The 18104-nt window shown below is 41.6% G+C and overlaps 1 protein-coding gene across 1 annotated transcript; it reads left to right on the plus strand.

Moving 5' to 3' along the window:
* Positions 1–12105: 12105 nt before the first annotated feature.
* On the plus strand, positions 12106–13182 carry LOC120019570 (4-galactosyl-N-acetylglucosaminide 3-alpha-L-fucosyltransferase 9-like). Its single transcript, XM_038962875.1, has one exon. It carries the CDS (start codon positions 12106–12108, stop codon positions 13180–13182), a length of 1077 nt encoding a protein of 358 aa, XP_038818803.1.
* The last annotated feature ends 4922 nt before the right edge of the window (positions 13183–18104 follow it).

Raw genomic sequence — 18104 nt, forward strand, 5'->3', positions numbered from 1 at the left:
ATTGGAGTGGCCATCACAAAACCCTGACCTCAATCCCATAGAAAATTTGTGGGCAGAACTGAAAAAGTGTGTGCGAGCAAGGAGGCCTACAAACCTGACTCAGTTACACCAGCTCTGTCAGGAAGAATGGGCCAAAATTCACCCAACTTATTGTGGGATATTGTGGAAGGCTACCCTAAGCATTTGACCCAAGTTAAACAATTTGAAGGCAATGCTGCAAAATACTATTTGAGTGTATGTAAACTTCTGACGAACTGGGAATGTGATGAAAGAAATAAAAGCTGAAAGAAATAATTCTCTACTAGTATTCTGACATTTCACATTCTTAAAATGAAGTGGTGATCCCACCAATGTGTCAGAGGCAACACCGTTCAACTGATGACTGGGGTCAGCCTGCAGGCACCTGGCCCGCCACAAGGAGTCGGTAAATTTTTAGTAGGATTAAATGTCAGGAATTGTGAAAAACTGAGTTTAAATGTATTTGGCTCGGGTGTATATAAACTTCCGACTTCAACTGTATTATTTTTTACCCCCTTTTTCGATCTAGTCTCATCTCTGCAACTCCCCAACGTGCTCGGGAGAGGCGAAGGTGGAGTCTTGCATTCTCCGAAACATGACCCGCCTAACCTCTCTACCTAAACAACCACCAGCTTAACCCAGAAGCCAGCCTCACCAATGTGTCGGAGGCAACACCATTCAACTGGTGACTGGGGTCAGCCTGCAGGCACCCGGCCCACCACAAGGAGTCGCTAGAGCACAATGAGCCAATTAAAACCCCACCGGCCAAACCCTCCCCTAACCCGGAAGACGCTGGGACAATTGTGCGCCGTCCTATGAGACTCCCGGCCACGGCTGGTTGTGGCACAGCCCAGGAATGAACCCGGGTCTGTAGTAACGCCTCTAGCACTGCAACACAGTGCCTTAGACCGCTGCGCCACTCGGGAGGCCCTTCACTTCTCAAACGGCACCGAATTGGTGGAACGACCTTGCTATGGTACACTACTGAAGAGCTAGGCTACATTCAGGTGCAGGATGAGCCCAAAAGGAATGTAGTCCAATTCACTACAACCCATAGGTGATCAGTGCCACAAAAGTTCAAACACGTTTGTGAGTCTATTTTTGGAATTCTATTAAATTTGACATTAAAGGCAGAGAAAATGTGATCTCTCACATTTGGTGGAATAGGGTTATACTGTGTGTACTAAATAGAGTATAACGTCCATCTGCTGAATTCCCCAAAACACATCTCCATACATATCACATTGCAGAAGATGGTAGTGTGCCCCCACAAAATAAACAATCCTATTATACTGTGTGAAAGAAAGAAAATGAATTACAAAGACAGAATGGTTTTCCTGTTTTCCTCTAAGGCCAGTCCTATTTTATTCTAAACACACAGTATGAGAGTTTGGTCTTTCACAAAGAAGACATAGCCACCTGCAGCCCCTATCTAAATTGGCCACTTTAGCCTGCACCTTCCACTCGCAATATATACTGACGATTAGATGAAATGCAGGTGAGGTTCACTAGTTGTTTGTGTAATGCACACAGAGCTCCATTCTATGGTGGGAGAAACAACCATGTACTTTGCTTTTGTAAATCTTATACGGTGCCTTCAGAAAGTATTAATACCCCTTGACTTGTTCAACATTTTGTTGGGTTACAGCATGAATTCAAAATGGATTAAAAACATGTTATTAGACATTTCTGCAAATGTATTGAAAATTACATACAGAAATATCTAATTCACATAAGTATTCAAACTTTCCCAGCTGGACAAAAATAACATCTATGTGAGAATGATGTTCATTGACTACAGCTCAGCGTTCAACACCATAGTGGCCAAAAAGCTCATCACTAAACTAAGGACCCTGGGACTAAACACCTCCCTCTGCAACTGGATCCTGGACTTCCTGGCGGGCCACACCCAGGTGGTAAGGGTAGGCAACAAGACATCTGCCACGCTGATCCTCAACACCAGTTCCCCTCAGGGGTGCGTGCTTTGTCCCTCCTGTACTCCCTGTTCACCCATGATTACGTGGCCAAAAACGACTCCAATACCATTATTAGAACTTGTTCTCAACTATCCTACCTGGTTAAATAAAGGTTAAATAAAAAAATAAAGTTTGCTGATGACACAACAGTGGTAGTCCTGATCACCGACAACAATGAGACAGCCTATAGGGAGAAGGTCAAAGACCTGTCAGTGTGGTGCCAGGCCAACAAGCTCTCCCTCAGTGAGCAAGACTAAGGAGACGATCGTGGACTACAGGAAAAGGAGGGCCGAACAGGCCCCCATTTACATCAACGGGGCTGAAGTGTAGCGGGTCGAGAGTTTCAAGTTCCAAGGTGTCCACATCACCAACAAACTATCATGGTCCAAAAACACCAAGACAGTTGTGAAGACAACACCTTTTCCCCCTCAGGAGACTGAAACGATTTGGCAAGGGTCCCCAGATCCTCAAAAAGTTCAAAAGCTGGACCATCAAGAGCATCCTGACTGGTTGCATCACCGCCTGGTATGGCAACTGTTCGGTATCTGACCATAAGGCGCTACAGAGCGTAGTGCGTACAGCCCATCACTGGGGCCAATGCTTCCTGCCATCCAGGACCTATATACCAGGCGGTGTCAGAGGAAGGCTCAAAAAATTGTCAAAAACTCCAGTCACCCAAGTCATAGACTGTTCTCTCTGCTACCGCATGGCAAGCGGTACCAGAGCTCCAAGTCTAGGTCCAAAAGGCTCTTTAACAGCTTCTACCCCCAAGCTGGCACCGATGTATTGTTTCTTACATTGTTAGCCCAGGAAACCTTAAGTGTTATTACATACAGCCGGGAAGAACTATTGGATTTCAGAGAGACGTCAACTTACCAGCACTACGACCAGAAATACGACTTTCCCAAAGTGGATTATTTGTCTGCACCTCCCAGGGCATTTGAACTGATTCCAGAGGCCGGCCCAAAACAACACCATCGGAGGAGAGGGTGCCGTAGCGGTCTTCTAGTGAGACTTCGGATACGCGCACACCACCCACCGCTTCCGAATATATTACTCGCTAATGTCCAGTCCCTAGTTAACAAAGTCGACGAAATTAAGGCAAGAGTTTCTTTCCAAAGAGATATCTGGGATTGTAACATACTCTGTTTCACGGAGACATGGCTAGCTGGGGACATGCTGTCGGAGTCTGTACTGCCAACGGGATTTTCAGTGCATCGTGCCGACAGGAACAAACATCTCTCTGGTAAGAAAAAGGGCGGGGGTGTATGTTTCATGATTAATGACTCATGACTCATGGTGTAATTGTAACAACATACAAGAACTCAAGTCCTTTTGTTCACCTGACCTAGAATACCTCATAATCAAATGCCGACTGGATTATCTCACAAAAGAACTCTTCTCGGTTATCGTCACAGCCGTGTATATCCCCCCACAAGCAGATACCAAAAATGCCATCAGGGAACTTCACTGCGCTATATGCAAACTGGAAACCATATATCCCGAGGCTGCATTTATTGTAGCTGGGGATTTTAACAAAGCTAATCTGAGAACAAAATTCTATCAGCATATTGATTGCAGTACACAAGCGAGTAACACACTCGACCACTGCTATTCTAGCTTCCGCAATGCAAACAACGCCCTCCCCCGCCCTCCTTTTGGCAAATCTGACCATGACTAAAACAGGAAGCACCTGTGCTTAGGTCTATCCAACGCTGGTCTGACCAATCAGATTCCACGCTTCAAGAATGCTTCGATCACGTGGACTGGAATATGTTCCAGGTAGCCTCAGACAATAACATTGACGGATACGCTTACTCGGTGAGCGAGTTTATGAGGAAGTGTATAGGAGATGTACTCACTGTGACTATTAAAACCTTCCCTAACCAGAAACCGTGGATTGATGGCAGCATTCGCGCAAAACTGAAAGCACGTACCATAGCATTTAATCATGCCAAGGTGACTGGAAACACGACCGAATACAAAACAGTGTAGTTATTCCCTCCGTAAGGTAATCAAACAAGCAAAGCGTCAGTATAGAGACAAAGTGGAGTTGCAATTCAACGGCTCAAACACGAGACGTATGTGGCAGGGTCTACAGACAATCACGGATTACAAAAAGAAAACCAGCCCAGGACATCGACGTCTTGCTCCCAGACAAATTAAATAATTTCTTTGCGCGCTTTGAGGACAATTCAGTGCCACCGACATGGCCTGCAACCAAAGACTGTGGGCTCTCCTTCTCCATGGCCAACGTGAGTAAAACATTTAAACGTGTTAACCCTCGCTTGGCTGCTGGCCCAGACGGCATCCCTAGCCGCATCCTCAGAGAATGCGCAGACCAGCTGGCTGGTGTGTTTACGGACATAATCAATCCCTATCCCAGTCTGCTGTCCCCACATACTTCCAGATGGCCACTGTTGTTCCTGTTCCCAAGAAAGCTATGGTAATTGAACTAAATGACTCTCGCCCCGTAGCACTCACTTCTGTCATCATGAAGTGCTTTGAGAGACTAGTCAAGGATCATATAACCTCCACCCTACCTGTTACCCTAGACCCACTCCAATTTGCTTTCCGCCCCAATAGGTCCACAGACAATGCAATCGCCATCACACTGCCCTATCCCATCTGGACAACAGGAATATCTATGTAAGTCTGTTGTTCATTGACTACAGCTCAGCATTCAACACCATAGTACCCTCCAAACTCATCATTAAGCTTGAAAGCCTGGGTCTCAACCCCGCCCTGTGCAACTGGGTCCTGGACTTCCTGACGGGCCGAACTCCAGGTGGTGAAGGTAGGAAACAACATCTCCACTCCGCTGATCCTAAACACTGGGGCCCCACAAGGGTGCACTCTCAGCCCTCTCCTGTACTCCCTGTTCCCCCACGACTGCGTGGCCATGCACGCCTCCAACTCAATCATCAAGTTTGCAGACGACACGACAGTGGTAGGCTTGATTACCAAAAACGACGAGACAGCCTACAGGGAGGAGGTGTCAGGAAAATAACCTCTCACTCAATGTCAGAAAAACAAAAGAGATGATTGTGGACTTCAGGAAACAGCAAAGGGAGCATAATTCCACTTTGACATTATAGGGTATTGTGTGAAGGCCAGTGACCAAAAATCTCAATTTAAGCCATTTTAAATTCAGGTTGTAACAACATGTGGAAAAGGGCACTTTACGTACACTATCAGCACAGTCGGGCCTACATATGAGTACTTAAACGGTAGACTCAAGCCTCATTCACATTACATCTCAGCAGTCTGTTGAGTTGCGCCGGACGTCATTCATTTCAAATGGGGACTGTCCACAACGGAGTGGTATAGCAGCGCTCCTCTTGTGGTTGAAGGCTTTGTTGCGAAACGGATGCCACATACTTTGAATTTTTCCAAACTCTGAATCGTCTTTAGTGCAGTCCAGAGGAGAACAACTGCCCCCTCTCACTGAGGATGTCAAGTCCAAGGCCAACTAGGGTACTGTAGGCAATGTTTTCAGAAAGCAGGATACCCCATTTTAGTCAATGGGAGATTGATGATCTTCTGTTGCCAATACTTGCTTCTATTTAACCAGATGTCCTTGAACCAATTATTTTAAAATCGCACACAGAAGAAGTTATAAAGGAAATGTGCAGCCTGCAGTACCCCGGTTGGCCTTCAACGTGATATACTCAACGAGAGGAGGCAGCACTGAGCTAGCCTGCACATCACTTCCCAGAGCAGCTCAAACTGCACATGCAATGTTCCCAAAAACTCCGCCATGAAGCAAGATCGCAACACGCCAAAACAACAAATCCTGATCTTCAAATGCACCACTGAGACTTCACATAGGAAACAATAGGTTGATGTCATCGGGGGCTTTGTCCATTCTTTTTACAGTCTATGGTGCAGCCAGAGTCCATCAATAGAACAGGAAGTTAGCAAACCACAGAACAATAATAAAATACGTTTTTGGTGATGGCTTTATGGGATAGCTAGTAATTTGTAAACAATTACCCATTCTTATAAGTGAGTACTATTTTAATAGTAATGTTAAATAATACACATTGGCCGTTGGGGCCAATTATATTATGTGACTGTTGCCTGCCGTTTTAGTTTATTGTGATAGTAATGTCGTTTAAAAAAAAAAACATTATTAGGTGGAGGTCACTAGCTTCAGTATCTTCAATCTAGCCTAGCTTTTAGCTAGCTAGCTGCTCTGTAAGCTAGCGTGACTAGCTAGAAAGTTAGAGAAACAAGTTGAGGAAAAAGTAACAAACAAAACATGTTTTATCACCTGAAACAATACGTGTCTCCTGTCTTGAATGAAATGGTTATATTTTGAAATCTCCCAAAATAAATGCAATCTCTGACGAGAGACTAGGCTCTCCTCCAACTTGTCTTGCGTCTGTGAAACCACACACTCTCCGTCCAGTAGCGTGAAGATGACGTACGTCATAATGAAATACGTCACGGTGTACGGGCATCAGCTAAATGTATCACGGTATACAATGGGCTGATCGACATTGCAGCAGTTCGTGCAGGTGACTGCCCACTGACTGATCTACGAAGAACCTTGCATCATAAATAACTACCCATTATTATGTGTAGATCAGTCAGCCAGGCACAATTTGCCCATGATACATTTGGGTTTGATCTTCTCTAAAACGGCCATTGAGATGAGCGAGATGCAATAATTAGCTCCCACATGGTCACACACAGTATCTGCATATGTGCATGATACACTTCAAGCTGTTACAGCGTGGTAGCCAGGGGACCAAAGAGCGGAGAGGTGTAGCCTCGCACTTCAGCACTAAGTTGTTGTGGAAATTGACCCACTATGCTGTTTATGTTCTGCATCTACGGCATATCACTGAGTCAACCTTTAAGAGTTCTTCAAATATTTTTGCAGGCACCAATGGAGTCCATTTTTAAGAGGAAATTTAAAAGAATCCCAGGATGGAGCAGGCTGACACGACACAGCAGGGCCCACAGGTTAATCAGGGAGAGCAGAAAGGCGAGTGAGGGGGGGGGAGAGAGAGGGAGAAGGGGCAAAGAGAGAGAGAGAGAGAGGCTACAAGGACAGGGGCATATTCCTGCGGCTGCTATATAGAGCACTGCATTCCCATTCCACTGAAATCCTCTCAAATGAGAAAGCCATGCTTATCTCTAAGGGGGCTTTTGCAGAAATGAAAACTATCCTTTGGTCCATATCCGTAACCATAACGTAAAATAAGACCACACTACAAAAAGTTAAATCTAAGCACTCCTATTTTATATTGAGTGATAATTCACTTAAAATGTGTGTTTCTTTCTTGTTTTTTTCTTACCAAGCTAAATTATCTAACGTCAGTGGCAGATCTTTTTTAGGTTAAAATAAGCAAAATGACGTAATACGAGTCATTTATCTTATTTCAAGATATTTTTCAAGATATTTTACATTACTATGATGATTAAGGTAAAATATCTTAAAAGATCTTGAAATAAGAAATAGTTTTATTAAGCTTTTTATAGGTTAAAATAAGCAAAATTATTTAAAATTATTTAAATTCATTTAGCTTGGTAAGAAAAAAAAAGAAAATAACTAATTTTAAGTGAATTATCACTTAATATAACATTTAAACTTGCTTAGATTTCACTTTTTGCAGTGCATAATTGGTTCCCAACACAGGGACACTATTACATGGGTAAAACAGATAAGAATGTATGTATGTGAGTCTAAACATACCTGTACTTGCTAGCCCAGACAAATTAGACTTATTATAGTGGCTTCCTGTTCAGATCTTAAACTAACTGCCCTGACAGTGCTGTGATAGTGGTGTGACTGGGTTCATGCTACCTTAAACCAGCTGCAGTCGTCAATGAAAAACCATTAGTTGTCTTTTACTGCCCTCCAGAGTATGTACTTGGAAACTACACATTAATCTAAAATAGGAGTAAAAATACGCTCTTGGTAGAGAGAAGTAATTGTTACACAGAGAGGCTAAGTGCCTGGGGAATGTACTATAAGTCACAGCAATTAATTTCCTTAAGGTCTTTATAGAGGTGGACTTCAAGAGTCTAAAGACTAGGCCACTCAGTGTTTTCTGAACGGTGGATCTGGATACACTAGCAGGATGCACTTGCAGCAAATTCCTTTTGGGTCATATATTCAGACTGGATTGCGTCTACACAAAAAACATTTTCATTCATTTTAACGGGTCTGGAAAAGTAAAAAGGCTTTAAGTGGGTCACAGCTGGGTTTCCCAAACTTAGTCCTGGGACCCCCCCTGGGTGCACATTTTGTATTTTTCCCTAGCACTACACAGCTGATTAAAATAATCAAAGCTTAATAATGAGTGTGTTATTTGAATCATTACTGTAGTGAAACAAAACATGGGGGGGTGGGGCATGACTGAGTTTGGGAAACCCTGGGTCACAGAACTACCTGTTGTCCGCTGATTTCGTCCTTACGCCGTTGAAAATTTGAGACATAACATCCACAGGAAAGCATTATTAAAACGACTACAAAACTAGGGTCTCTGACTATATGTGGCTATCATGATTTGTTTGTTCATCACCAAGGCATGAGCACAAGACAGAAGTACAGAAGTACATACTAACTTTAGTCTTGCATGCATTTACATGGTTTTGCGCATGTGCCAGGTGATAGAAATCTATCTGTTTAATAATTCTTCCCTGTGGATATTTTTTCTCAAATTCCTACCTTCAAAAGGACAGTGGTGTAAAGTACTTAAGTAAAAATACTTTAAAGTACTACTTAAGCAGTTTTTTTGGGGTATCTGTACTTTACTATTTATATTTTTGACTACTTTTACTTCACTACATTCCTAAAGAAAATAATGTACTTTGAACTCCATACATTTTCCCTGACACCCAAAAGTACTCGTTACATTTTGAATGCTTAGCAAGACAGGGTAATGGTCCAATTCCCGCACGTATCAACAGAACATCCCGGGTCATCCCTACTGCCTCTGATCTGGCTGACTCACAAAACACACATGCTTCGTTTGTAAATGATGCCTGGGTGTTGGAGCATGACCCTGGCTATCCTTAAATAAATAAAAAACACAAGAAAATGGTGTGGTCTGGTTTGCTTTATAAGGAATTTGAAATTATTTATATGTTTACTTTTGATACTTAAGTATATTTAAAACCAAATACTTTAAAACTTTTACTCAAGTAGAATTTTACTGGGTGACTTTTACTTGAGTCATTTTCTATTAAGGTATCTTTACTTTTACTCAAGTATGACAATTGGGTACTTTTTACACCACTGCAAAAGGACCAACTACAAAATGACCGGTTGGTTACTTTCTATTAGTTGCCCAATTCATTTTCATAATTATTACAGCTAGCTTGTCATAAATGATTTTGTGTCTATCAAACTGGGAACATCCCACTGGGCACACACTGGTTGAATCAATGCTGTTTCCACATACTTTTTATGAATTTACTTTGAACCAATGTGGAATAGACGTTAAATTGACATATGTGCCCAGTGGGATGTGTTACACAGCAGGTCGTACACAGCTAAACAAAAGAAAAAGGATTGGGCAACTTACCCCATGGATACAGAGGCTCACAAGAAGAGGGGTCCCAGTTGCTGTATGGACCAAGCTGTGCAGGCTGTAGCTTTTCTGTATTCTGAATACAGAATATTCTCTAACAAGAGTTTGAGTTGATTCAAGTCTTGCAGGCATTTGCGGTTTCTCCTGAAGGAACCAGACACCCAAGTTAAAAGTATGCAATGACACACAAGCTGAAATAAATCAACAAGTTTGAATTCACTTCAGTTGAAACATATGAATAGAGCCTCAGAGTAGAGGTGTCATAATACCTTGTGGTCAAACAGGGAAATGGTTCCAATCGTTTTTCCACCATTCATTTTTCCCCATAGGGGATTTTAGAAACACTTAAAATAAGGGCTGTGTTTCCTGTAGGCTTGGAATGCTAATTAACATCAAAGTAGACATTATGCAAGACTACACATCTCTGCAAACTCCTGCACGTCATCTCTAGCATGCACATTTGCTGAAAGAGATTGTTACTTTTGCCTCCATTCGGCAGTCTTGTCCAGATCATGATGGCATTTGTAGTTCTTTATGATAGCCACATTCGCAGCTAATTAGCATTTCATTTGTTGGGGGTAAATACAGGCAACTATATTGATAAAAGTCACCTTGTCCGAGAGAGATTTACACGTCAAAATGTCACACCAGGGAAGCCTACACAAAGCACAGCCCTTATTTTAAGTGGGAAAAATGTATTGTGGAAAAAAACGATTGGAACCATTTCCCTGTTTGACCTCTAGGTTTTATAGGTATTAAGACTTATACTGTGATATTCTATTGGTAAGATTAATTAGGCCTGTGAAGTCATGTCCCTCCATTTCTCCACACTGACTAATTGTTCATTTTAGGCCGGGTGGGTATAATTTGGGGAACGTTCCAACAGGAATCTGTTCCCAAAACGACGTAAATAACAAGGATGTCAACAAACAATGCATACAGCGTAGCATGATCAATTCACCTAGCTAACTAGCTGCCGAATAGGCATCAACTCACCACGTAGCTTATTCTTAATGTTTGACCGTAGGCTACCAGTGTGAGGAGACATTTTTCGGAATAAACGTGGTGACTGAAAAACTCAACAAAATTGGTCACAAAATTGCTCCCTACCTGGTATCTTACTCTGCCGCTATACAACGTTGTATGCGTTGTTTACGACGTTTCTGGAACAGATTCCTGTTGGAACGTTCCACAAATTGTACCCACCCTTTTAGGCCTAGGCTACTCTTGCTAACCTATGACTATGCCATCACTAATCGCTTGAAACATTAAGCCTATGCTTTAGTTAATGTAAGGATCTTGTAATCATATAGTAATTTAGAGAAATGTTCGTCTTTTTATTGTATTTTTGGGGATAACTGCCAACTTTCTATCTACTCACCACCACTGTGGTTTATATAAGGCCTACACGAGCCATGCCAGTCAACATGTTGTTTCTCCTGACCTGGATGAACCAGATAGATACCCAAATTAAAAGCGAATTCACTTCAGTTGATACATTTATTAATGTAAATTAATGAAGAAGGCTAATAATAGGGCTCGGCCTAATTTTCTGCACACAATTGTAGATTACTCATGATGTAGACCAATGACTATGTCATTTCTAATCGCTTCAACATTTTTATGATCAAACGTCAGAGTCCGGTAGCCTAATCAAGTCTTTATTTAGAAATGTTTGTCTGTTTCGACAACCTGGCCCTGTTCTGCTCAACCGCATTGTGATCTGGCTCGTGGGAGTGGCTCAAGTTCACAGCTCACAGGTTTCGCATCTCTGGTTATTTGCTTTCTTCCGTTTCGAGGGTAGGTAGCACCTATTTTCATTGTTTATTATAAACGCTCATGTTTATGCAAGTTGTCTTTATATAGTTTAATGTGTTAATTGTTGGTCATTGATGTTAATTGAGCAATCGCTTTGAAGCCTATTAGCACTGTTCATCGACATTTTGAAAGTATACCTGTTTTAGGTTTGTGCCAGGTGGAGGCAGGTCCTACAGTATGATGTTGATATTGTTATTGGCCATGTTTAGACTATTTTCTAAAGCCAAACTTAACGTCTGCATATAGGTGGAGCTGCATGCCCCCCTCTTTCTACTCACAAGACCACTAGGCTAGGTTACATGGCATTGTTTTATTTTTTCTTTATCTAAAACAGCATTCCCAGCATATACATGTGTACAATAGTGTAAACCTATTAAATGCACCCGTCCTTTCATAGAATGCTGAAGCTACTATATAAATAGAATCTCATTCTATTAGGCTACTGACGGGTGAAACCTTCAGGCTACTTATTTCAGAATCTTAGCCTATGCATTGATTGTGATCTTGCATAAGAAAGCTAAAATATGTAAACCTGTTTCTATGTTGGACATCTGTGATTAAATAGTGTCATGTTTTTTTGTGATCTAAAAGGCTATAAGATAAACAATCCATATCACCTGAGAAAATATATGCACTGAACCAAACCAGTACATTACTCCATTGTTTGTTTCATTATTGAAACAGGTCATCGACGTTGTTTTGAAACAAACTAATTACACTATATATTTTTTTACAGGACAAAAATGGCAGCTGCAACTCTTAACGGCTTACTGCGCCTACTTGTGACTGCAATCATTGCAATAGGCTGTTTTGTGACTGTTTTCCTCATGTATTTTAAACCGTCAAGTAACTGGCTTGCAAAGCCCATTGAATCACCAACACTACCAATTCAGAAGGAAGAAGAAGAAAATAAGGTTCATAATAAGACTATAGTTCTATTATGGATGTGGCCTTTTGGTCAGTCCTATGATCTAGACACATGCAGCACCCTGTTCAATATTGAAGGCTGTTTTTTAACAGCTGACCGAGACCTATACAATAAGTCAAGTGGGGTCATCATTCACCATAGAGACATAAAAAGTGATTTATCAAATCTACCACCATTGCAGCGCCCACCTTTCCAAAAGTGGGTGTGGATGAATCTAGAGTCCCCGTCACATACTTCTAAAAACCCAGGTCTTGGAAATATTTTCAATTTGACTTTGAATTATAGGCAAGATGCAGATATTGAAGTGCCTTATGGGTCAGTTGTATTCAGCCAAGAGGAGGAGGAAGCTTTCGTATTGCCAATTAAAACTAAATTGGTCTGCTGGATTGTGAGTAACTGGAACCCTGACCATGCCAGAGCGAGGTACTTCAATGAATTGCACAAACACATTGAGATACACACCTATGGAAAAGCCTTTGGAGAACACGTCAATGATCAAGACTTCCTGGACACAATATCCAGTTGTAAATTCTATCTTTCGTTTGAGAACTCGATTCACAAAGATTACATCACTGAAAAGCTGTACAACCCACTAGCTGCTGGATCTGTGCCAATTGCTCTTGGGCCACCTAGGCAGAACTATGAGAACTTTGTGCCTGGAGATGCCTTCATTCATGTGGATGATTTCCTCTCTCCCAAAGAGCTGGCTAACCAACTCACACTGTTACATACAAATGAAGAAATGTATCTGCGTTATTTTGACTGGCGCAGACATTTCAATGTCAAGAGGTCACATTTCTGGGCTGAACACACATGTCATGCCTGCGATTACATTAAAAGACACAGGGAATATAAAGTTTGTAATAACCTTGACAGTTGGTTTTGGGGTTGACAGCTCATTTGCTTCTGCAATGTTGTGGTTCAATGTTATGGTATCTCATGAGACATGTACAAAAGCTGAAGAACATACGCACATCCAGGTACTTCCTGCAGGTGCGGAAGTTGTAGGCAAACTCCTGGAAAACAGGAAGGAAAACGCTGTGCACTGTTGCTCATGCTCCTAGGTGATTTTATCACAACGTTTCGACCCTTAGGTCCTCATCAGGCAGGATTCCTTTCTGTATCTCATGAAACATAGCCTGGTCTCTTGTGTGATAAACAGGACACATCCTTTTGTGCACTGCCCTGCTTAACATATTCCAGACGTTTGAGGGGCAGCTGCTCAAAATGACCCCCCCCCCCCCCCCCCCCCGGTGCCCCATTCAACCAGTTAGCAAGTCGTACATTTCAGAGTTTCCTAGTTCCGATTATCACATGAACGCGGCAATAGCCGATATGGTGGTTAGCTAGAGTCGACGACCTCTGTTGCTGCTGCTGACACATGTACAACTCCCGATTTAAAGAAAGGATGAAGTTCGGTCGTAGATGCTTGCCTGGGTACCCAAACTCCTTTCTCCGGCCAAACGCTACGCCACGCCCACGGACATTAGTTTCTTCTCCGCGTTGAGTCTGGATCTGAGTACTTCCCCAACGATTTCTAGAACGCAAATAAATTCTAACTGTTCTGATTGGTCCCAGAAACTGATTGGTTGGGCCAGAACATTTAGAAGCTGCATTTAGAAAATTGGTTATTGGCTTTGTTACTCTGATTGATTAGAAATGATCCAAACGCTGATGACTTTGTTTTGGACAACACCCCATATCACCACAAACGACTTCAATAGAGAGCAATAGTAATGTTGTCTTTTTGTAGGCACTTACTCCGCCATGATTCATTGAACAAAGCCTATGGGAAAATAAGGTCTGTGTTAAACACAGGCTTAGCCTTTTACGGAAGCGGGATAAATCAGAGTCACATAAAAAAAGAAGGCACCTACCATGTCAGATATAGAGTTGAAATATAGTACATTTTGAGTTTGCATCCCAATATTATACTTTATATACATGACAGAAAACTTAAATATAACAAAACCATTTGACATAGAAACACTGAAATCGCTGCGTAAAAAAAAAGTTGATTAATTATGAAAAATATAAATAACATTCCACCCATGAGGACATTACAGGGCCATTTGGTCATTTGACTGCAGGAAAGGTATTCAAGATTATATATGTTTCGTTCTATGAGATAATCACGTGCGTGTCGCCCCCAAGACCACAGCCAATCGCATGCAAGGAATAACGCAGTTAACTTGGCTAGTATTATGAGCAAGCTGGTTAGCTAGGCAATCTTGTTAGCTAGCAAGCTAGCGTGTTATCTAAGCTGCATAACTGATGTGTATAATTATAAGGGACACTTTTGTTTTACCTTTATTTAACTAGGCAAGTCAGTTGATAAAAAATGCTTATTTACAATGACGGCCTACCCCGGCCAAACCCTAACCCGGATGAAGCTGGGCCAGTTATGCGCTGCCCTATGGGACTCCCAATCACAGCCGGTTGTGAAACAGCCTGGATTCGAACCAGGGTGTCTGTAGTGATGCCTCTAGCACTGAGATGCAGTGCCTTAGATCGTTGTGCCTCTCGAGAGCCCCAAAATGTTTTGTGGATAATATTTACATTTGCAGTGGGTGAGCTCCATTCCAGACAGGCTGATCAGATTCAATTTCATCCTCAAACTCATAATAGGGATGCTGCCGTGTATATGCTGTTTCATAGTTAATGCTCCTTGCAGGCAGATTAGTTGTCAACTTTATAGACTGATGCATATAATCCAGAGTGGGTGAGCTCTAGTTTTAGAAGGAAGATCAGATTCAATAGCAGCCTCAGGCTGATGAATCAGGATTCTGCCTTGTGGGCTGTTTCATATGTAAGACTTTTTGTTATGTAGTGATCATGAGATAATTAAATTGTGATATCCCAAATATGTTTTATTTATTCATATGTCCTCTCTGGACTGTCGTATGAAAGCACCAATCGAGCAGCGGAAGAATTCAGTTTATTGTCTCCCTGCTGCTCATCTGTCTTTCTGCCTCTCTCAGCTGCGCGTATCAGCCAACCAAGACAGACCGAATATTGATTATGATCTAAATCAAGTGTTAAAACCTCTTATGGCTGCAAGCCCGAGGTCGGTACACCTATGACAACATCCAGCTCAAAGTGCAGGGCGCGAAATTCAAAAAAATATTTTTTTTAAATATTTAACTTTCACACATTAACAAGTCCAATACAGCATATGAAAGGTACACATCTTGTGAATCAAGCCAACATGTCCGATTTTTAAAATGTTTTACAGGGAAGACAAAATATGTAAATCTATTAGCTAACCACGTTAGCAAAAGACACCACTTTTCTAACTCCATCAGTTTCTTACTCCATCAGGTGCTATCACCAATTCGGCCAAATAAAGATATTGATAGCCACTAACCAAGAAAAAACCTCATCAGATGACAGTCTGATAACATATTTATTGTATAGGATAGGTTTTGTTAGAAAAATGTGCATATTTCAGGTAGAAATCATAGTTTACAATTGCACCCACCATCACAACTCGACTAGAATAAATACACAGAGCAACGTGTATTACCTAATTACTAATCATAAAACATTTCTTAAAAATACACAGCTCACAGCAATGGAAAGACACAGATCTTGTGAATTCAGACAATATTTCAGATGTTCTAAGTGTTTTACAGCGAAAACACAATAAATCGTTATATTAGCATACCACATGTGCAAACGTTACCCGAGCATTGATTCAAGCCAAAGAGAGCGATAACGTAATCATCGCCAAAATATATTAATTTTTTCACTAACCTTCTCAGAATTCTTCCGATGACACTCCTGTAACATCATATTACAACATACATATAGAGTTTGTTCGAAAATGTGCATATTTAGCCACAAAAAACCGTGGTTATACAATGACAATACTAGCAAAACTAGCCTGAAAATGTCGGGCGCCATCTTTAACAGTGATCTTGTCTCATGCATAACTATTCATAAACTTGACTAAAAAAATATAAGTTGGACAGCTATCGAAAGACAAATTAGTTCTTAATGCAATCGCTGAATTACATTTCTAAAATTATCCTTACTGTGCAATACAGGGTTCGCCAAGCGAAGCTATACCAAAAAAAATGGCGTAATATGCGTTTAAAATTTTTCGACAGAACAACGATTTATCATCTTAAATATTTCTTACTATGAGGTGATCTTCCATCAGAATCTTGGGCAATGTATCCTTTCTTGGGTCTAATCTTCTTTTGGTCGAAAGATGTCCACTTGTCCGTCGAAATGCCCACTAACGTTCGACCGGGACCCCGAAACGTGCCCGGCGCTTCAAAGTGCAACACAAAGCAATGCCTCAAAATCGCACTAAACGGATATAAATTGCTATAAAACGGTTTAAATTAACTACCATATGATGTTTTTAACACCTATAACGAGTAAAAACATGACCGGCGATATATTACTGGCTAAACCCAAGCTTGGAAAGAGAGCAGGTCCGACGTCCATCGTGCGTCAGGCGCAGCAGGAAAAGAACGGTACATCCGGTCTTTGGCCTTTTATACAGGCCCTGATTGCGCAATCGACTCCATTCAAATTGTCACCTCTTACTGACATCTAGAGGAAGGCGTGGGCAGTGTTTGTATCCTCATAGCATTTACAGGGACTTTAAAACTGACCTGGGACCAGAGTCCAAGATTTCTGAAATCTCACTCCATATCAGGAAAAGTGCTGTAGAATGAGTTCTGTTCCACTCAGAGACATAATTCAAACGGCTATAGAAACTAGAGAGTGTTTTCTATCCAATAATAACAATAATATGCATATTGTACGAGCAAGAATTGAGTACGAGGCCGTTTGAAATGGGCACCTTAAACAGAGCTACTCAATACTGCCCCTGCAGCCATAAAAAGTTAATCAAATGATAGCTGCAGCTGCTGTAGCAGTACTGTTGATATTTTAAATATGTCGTTTATTCCTACACACACTCACGCATCTCAAGACATGCATGTTTGAATACCGGGCGCGCGCAATCTCCGTGGGCAGTCCGCGGAACAGGCGCAACCTATCGGGCGCGAGCTGCAGGGTAGACCAACATGCGCAACCATAGACTAAAAAGTAGGGTGCAACCAACGGATGGGGTGGGGGTGGCGAACTTGACGACGTGACGTGGTTTCAGAACAACAACGAACAAATATATTATACCACCACCCAAAAAGGCACTTGGCGAGTGGGAGGGCAAAGGGTGCTCAGGCACAGGTAGATCTCTATCTGTGCACGTGCCTGATGTTAAGATAACTGCCAACATGTTTTTCAGCACAATTTCCATCCTTGTAATCTCTTCTGTACACTCTTAGTAAAAATTGTTCCAAAAGGGTTCTTCGGCTGTCCCTGTAGGAGAACCCTTTTTGGTTCCAGGTAGAACCCTTTGTGGAAAGGGTTCCACATGGAACCCAGAAGAGTTATACCTGCAACCAAAAGGGTTCTATCTGGAATCAAAAATAGTTCCTCAAAAGGTTCTCCTATGGGGACAGCTGAAGAACCCTTAAATTGTAGATAGCTTTTTTTCAGTGGTGTAAAGTACTTAAAAGTATTTTTACTTAACTACTACGTAAGTCATTTTTTAAATGTATCTTTACTATTTATATTTTTGACTACTTTTACTTCACTACATTCCTAAAGAAAATGATGTACTTTTTACTCCATACATTTTCCCTGACACCCAAAAGTAATCATAACATTTTAAATGCTTAGCAGGACAGAAAATTGTCCAAATCGCACACTTAACAAGAGAACATCCCTACTGCTTCTGATCTGGCGGACTCACTAAACACATGCTTTGTTTGTAAATTATGTCTGAGAGTT

The sequence above is a fragment of the Salvelinus namaycush genome, chromosome 24 (genome assembly GCF_016432855.1).
Source record: "Salvelinus namaycush isolate Seneca chromosome 24, SaNama_1.0, whole genome shotgun sequence".
Taxonomy (NCBI): Eukaryota; Metazoa; Chordata; class Actinopteri; order Salmoniformes; family Salmonidae; genus Salvelinus; species Salvelinus namaycush.

Coding starts and splice junctions, on each gene's coding strand:
- LOC120019570 (XM_038962875.1), top strand. CDS start 12,106: ATGGCAGCTGCAACTCTTAACGGCTTACTGCGCCTACTTGTGACTGCA.